This window comes from Fukomys damarensis, unplaced genomic scaffold, assembly GCF_012274545.1.
Source record: "Fukomys damarensis isolate Sample0158 unplaced genomic scaffold, DMR_v1.0_HiC HiC_scaffold_19, whole genome shotgun sequence".
NCBI lineage: Eukaryota > Metazoa > Chordata > Mammalia > Rodentia > Bathyergidae > Fukomys > Fukomys damarensis.
This window is the reverse complement of record NW_022900931.1, coordinates 36,707,271-36,713,270: the sequence shown is the minus strand read 5'-3', so window position 1 is coordinate 36,713,270 and position 6,000 is coordinate 36,707,271. Positions and strand designations below refer to the sequence as shown.

General features: G+C 43.4%; 1 protein-coding gene across 1 annotated transcript in view; it reads right to left on the bottom strand.

Moving 5' to 3' along the window:
* The window catches only part of Nrp1 (neuropilin 1), a 141,489-nt gene that overhangs the window by 77,164 nt on the left and 58,325 nt on the right, over positions 1 to 6,000 (bottom strand). The window contains exon 3 of the mRNA XM_019206154.2: positions 2,728 to 2,909. Within this exon, the coding sequence (XP_019061699.2) occupies positions 2,728 to 2,909 (182 nt within the window). The remainder of the gene's footprint in view (positions 1 to 2,727; positions 2,910 to 6,000) is intronic.

Genomic DNA, 6,000 nt, shown 5'->3' with positions numbered 1-6,000 from the left:
ATATATATATCTTAACAGCTTTTTGCCATTTTCAAGTACTACTAATCTGATACATGAAAAAAATAAGAAAATATTCTCACTACTAAATCTTACCAGTGATTTCATGTGGGGTATTTGAACGTGCATAAGCATACTGCATATACCTGCATTCCACTTAGTTTGTACAGTACACACATACATCTGGGATAACTTGGGCACATGCATAATGTGAAGAGCAGATTAATTAAGAGGAACATCCAGAGAAGAGTACACTTAGAGTTAATTTTCCCAGAATGTTGAGGACATCCTGGAAGAGAGCAAGGACTCTGAATTTTGAAAGCACCAGCTTTGTTCACAGTCACTGCCGCACTCTTGTACCTTGCACATGTCAGTATCAGGCACTGGGTGTGTGTTTTCCACCTCATCTGATTTTCCCAAGAAGCTCATGTTGGGTACTATTTTCCAGGTCTTCAGAGAAGGAAACCGAGGCTCTATGCATTTTTACCAGTAGCCAGTGGCAGGATGTAAACTGATAGTCAGGTCTTCTGGGCTGTACCCAGGACACCATGCTGAGGCTGGAGGCCAGGCAGGGAGGTCTGTGAGAGCAGTGGTGGATAGTCAAGGGCAGGTGGCCCCGATATCAAGCATCGAGCAGGGAAGGAGTGTTTCCCCCAAAAGGTGATGGAGACCACTGCAGGCAACAGGACGACCTGGCTGGAGTCTGTTTGAGAAGCCATGGGCAGAATTAGGTAGCAGGAAGAAAGCTGCAGTTTGGGCCCATTTGATTAATGGCAGTGGGCATGGAAAGGAAACTATGACTCAGCGAGACCTCTGGAAGGAAATTAAAGAGAACTAACAACCCATGTTGATGTAGGGAGTAGAGGAGAGAAAGAACAAAATCGAAATCCTAAGGCTGGTGCTGGACAGCAGGACAAGGAAATTACGGCACATCTGAGACTAATAGGAATGCAGGAAGCTGAGTTCATTGGGGAGGAAGGTGAATATGAGGTATGATCAAAATATATGGTGAATGTTTACATTTGAAAACATGTTGCTACAGTGACTGATATATGACCATTAATCCTCCTTACAACGCTCCCCTTCACTTTGGACACACCCATCCCATCTTTCTTGCCACTTTCTTAAGCAGTTTGGGAAGCCCTCTTTCTTGAGTGTCTTTTTAAGGTATGCTTAAAATATGGTGAAAGCCACTGCCACACGCCGTCCAAAGAAAAGGCAGGGCTGTAAAAATGTGACAGTGGGTCCTCTCCTAGCTCATTCACTGGACCTGTCACCATGTGACTTCTGGCTCTTCCCCAAAGTCAGAAATCACCACGGAAGGCAAACACTTGGAATTGACTCAAGACAGGCAGGCAGCCCTTACAGCGCAACTCTTTAAAGACACTCACAAAAGAGGACTTCCAGAAGGGTTTCAGAAAGTTCTAAGAACAGTGGGGTAAGTGTGCTTGAAGAAGAGGGAGTACTGTGAGGGAAATTAATGACAATGTATCTTTTAATGCAACTCACAAACATTTCTTTCAAATTTTCGTCAAATGTTTTGATCACACCTGGTGCTTGATGACCTCGTGATAGGTCTCTCTCCTCTCTCTTTCATCCATACAGGTCTCTAGGAAATACAGCAAAACTCTGGATTGTGAGTAACTGTTCTGTGACTGCTCCACATGAAGAACAAACATTTCTAATAAATCTTAAGTGAGCAAACAGTACATGACACTGAATGTCACATGAGCCAGTGCACCCCGCCTTGCCCCAGGACTTGGGTGGTCTCCCAACAGCAAGAGGTTCTGGAGGAGAGCTCATCTACAGGGAAAGAGGAGAAAAAGGCAGAGGAATCCCTGGCTTCTGATGAGATCAGGGAGATGAGTAAAATGTGTGAAGCAGAGCAAAATTTTGTAGAAAACACCACCCGCACGAGGCTGTAGCAGTGCACGGTGACAAATCTGTTTAACGACAATGCAATGCCATGTTTTCTCTAACTCCTCAAAAGGAGACAAAGGCAAGCGACATTGGATAGACTCCTTGTTAAAGCTGCATGAGAAGAAAAAGCTTCCAATAGACAGCAGTGATTCCGTTAGTGACAGTGAGTTGTCCTGCACTATACCCCCCCATCTCCCTCACACTGGCCATGAAGGTTTTCCAAGGTAAGTGCAGGTTAATTTGGTTTTCTCTTTCTATTTTGCATCTTCTTTATTATTTTGCAATCTATTACAATATTGTGATAAGTTTTATATGAATGCTTTAGGTTATGGAATAAATCACCTGGGTTCTCATTTTTTCTTAGGGGGAAATTCACTTTGATATACAAGTACCTTAGATTACCAGCATATTTCCTGAACAAGTTATGCCTGCAAACCAAAGTTTCACTATACAGGAAATGAAAGGCTATTCCTGGCCTCTTTTCTACCATCTTTGTCGTTGTATCACCACATGCACGAAGCATGTAGATGGAGATATGTATGTACGTAGACATATATTTACAGTAGGATTTATCTAGCACGTCACACAGCTTTCAATGCAAGAATACAGTACATTTATAACTATCTGTTCATACTGATGTCACGCATGTTCTTTTATACTAAAGGTGTTATAAGTATTTTCCAATGGTTTTGCAAAGGGAATATATAGTACTTTATAGAGAGCGACGGCATGATCCCCATCTCTTGAGAAATTGAGCAACTGTCAATGATCATTTAGTTACACTTGTTCTTCAGTATGTTTCTCACTCACCTCTCTTGAAAATTTCATATCGAATGGAAAATCCTGCACCATGTGTTTCATAGTCAGAGACAAATTTGATGAAAAGAAATGGTCCTGAAGACACTACAGGGGAAGGGGCAATTTTCCCACAAAACTTTCCCCATAGACGTCCATTTTCATTTTCTCCATCGATGACCTCCACGTAGTCATACCTAGCACACAAACAGGAGAGGAGACATTAGGTTGGTGGGAAATGCCCTTTTCATTCCATTAATTTAAAAACTAACATTATCCAGCATGATCTGCCAAAATCAGTGCTGTCTGCATTTGCTGCTGAATTACATGGAGGCAGACATATCCAGCAAAATGAAATAATTAAAATGGACTACAGCATGTCTGTATACATCATCTGACAACTCAGAACTGTTAAGAATAATGGTGTCCATTATGCTCACAGACAATGTCAGTTAAAGTAACCAATTAGCAAGAAAAAGAAAAATCTCACGAGCACAATTCTCTATTATTAAATTGTGTCCCTTTGTCTGTGGTGGTAGGGTGTCAATACATAATGCTCTGCATTCTTTTCAAACTGCAAAGTTCTTTTATGAATTCAAAATGTCTCCTTAGCTGGAGCTGTCCATGAAGAATACTCCGATTTCTGTGAACAACCCTTTAAACATATGGCCACAGAATAATAAACAGATACTTCACTATTTAACTAAATTCCACAAACTCCAGACTTCCTATGGGGCGGGCACCTCTCTCAGTAGCCACTTTCAATGGTGAAAAAAACAGATTATCTTCTCCAAAGCATGCCTGGGTCATAAAACATAATTTATCCATAGGGAAAAAAAAAGTTTATTTAGAAATGGAAAGCAGATTTGTTTGTACCTACCAGCCTGAATCTTTAAAGGAATATTGTTGGACACAGAAATATGAATACTTGAGATCACCAAATTTTTATAATTAAAATAAACTCAGTCTTAATAATGGTGAACTGCAGAGATGTATTACACAGCGACAATAAAATATTATTCTAAAGTGTATATTGAGATAGGAGGTGTGCTTGGGAGCTTATTTATCTTTAGAAGATAGAGACTCATCACCAAAACTTAGTAGACCCAATGAAAATGAGAAGATTTTTGTTTATTGAGTATTATATATTCCTTTAAGTCTTTCTCTTTGCTCTTCTATTTAGCAAGTCTCCTTGGAGCCAGAGAATTTGATTGGTCTTCATTTTTCTCCTGGAACTGACACGAAAACATTATAATGCATTCATTCAAATCTTTACTTCATTTCTATGTTTCAGTTGGCTCAAAAGTCCTGGGACATATTAATCTGAGGCATATCTCAAATATGACAGTCACATAAACTCTATCTGGCAAATGAAAAGATATCAAAGAGGGACAAAATCTGCATGCTGACCAATGTCATCTCTAACAATCCCTTTTCAAGTGCACAGAACGTATCAGTTATGTTTACATAAAGTCTCAGGAGACAACTGCAAAGATGATATCACGGGTTAGAGTGGACATCTCTAAATTAAAAATGACCTTACCGCATCAGTTAAAATTGTGTGCCGGCTTTGTGTACATCAGGAAGAAAATAAAGCTGACAACGACGGAGGTAAGCGCTAACATGTGTGAATTATTGTCTAAACTGTGTTTCCCCTGTGGCATCTGATACTTGGCCGTGTAAACTTGCTGTCCCTTTGCAAAACTGTGCAAACACACAGAGGGATTTTTCCTTTCTCAGTACTTTGAGAGATAACTTTGCATTTAAAAGAAGACAAAGAAGGAGATGGAGGAAGAAGGCATTAATGCTCAAAATCCTCACCAGCTTTTACAGTCAACTGGGGGCAGCTGGGAAGAACACTATCTCTGAATTCGTCAAAACCTCCCAAGCTGGCATTTATGGACTAATTCCTTTTATTGCTGCTGCTTCATTGACAAGACAGGTCTGCATGTTTTGCCCCACGCTTGCTTAGAATCTAACCAGGATCTGCTGCTGAATGTGTTGGTCCGGCAACTGTGCATCCAGCTTTGGAATATAGGCTTTTTACTCCGATCTTGACATGGTCTGAATACTAAGTGGCCAAATCCTGACGCGTGTTGCTTTGCAGGCACAAATCAGAGAGGTGGATCAGGCCTTTTGAAGCACTAAGGCCATTTCAGAGAGGACCTTTCTCCCAGGTATTAGAGAGTTCAGCTAAGGTAGTGCCAACAAATCAGAAAACAGCTAGCATTTGACTTCTCATATCCTGATGGTAAACACTGGCCTGTCTTCCTGGCAACAGCAGACGATACTTTTTGAATGGGGCGGGGTTTAGAATCCCTTCCCAAGCAGAGATAAGTCACTGCAGAGTTAAGGGCCAATTTTAGGAAACGGAATTATTCGGGGATACTACAGCTACATTTGTGAACTGGAAGGCTGCTATCATGTCAGTGCTTCTCTTCAAAGTACCATCCCATCGGGCCCCAAAGAGCATCAGGAAGAGTAGTTCTTGTAAATATTCAGGAGGGTGTACTGTGCGCAAGTGGTGGAGGGAGCGTTGCCAGGGAAGTCAAGGAAGCAGCTTGTGTCTCCCTCTGGAGTTGATACCAGCTCCACTCCGTAGGTTTCGCACTGGCAAACGCCGTGCCAGGAATGCAGCTGGTGTGCCAGCACCCTGCCCCGGAGACTCAATGTGTCACCACAGCAACGCACCCAGCCCGCGTTGGCCTGAGGCCCAGGATACTGAGTTTGCAAATTCCGATCCCCCAGCCGGTTGCACATTGCTGTTTGGCTGCTGCCGGTGCGACAGACACCGCAAGGCTGCGCGGGCCGGCGCGTGAGGCTCTCGGCGGTGAAGACTGAGCCCGCCAAGGCCAAGGTGAAAGCCAGGCTCTCGCTGTGAGTTGCTGCTGGGAGAGAACTGCGAATTGCACCTGAGGAATCGAATTCCTGAAAACCAGAGGAGGGCTGGGAACGTGGATTCGTCCTGCTGTGCGGGTCTCAGCTCTGCGAACCGAGTGCTCCAGGTGACAAAGGAACCTGTCAGGGTCCAAAGACCGCCAGCCTTCTGTGCCGGGGTGCTGAGGCCGGCCCCTGCTGTCCCCGCTCATAGCAACGCAAAGCCCTCTAGTCACCCTTTTGCGATGAAAAGGTCTTTTGCCAAGATCTCAGCGTCAGGGTACCATACCTGAGTGACTCTTTCCCTGAGTGGCCCTGCCCTCAGGACCCAAGCTCACTGAACTCTAGGCTTCTGCTTTCATGATCTCTCCGCCTCGCCTTCCCCTAGGTAATGTGGGCGGTAAAGCATTT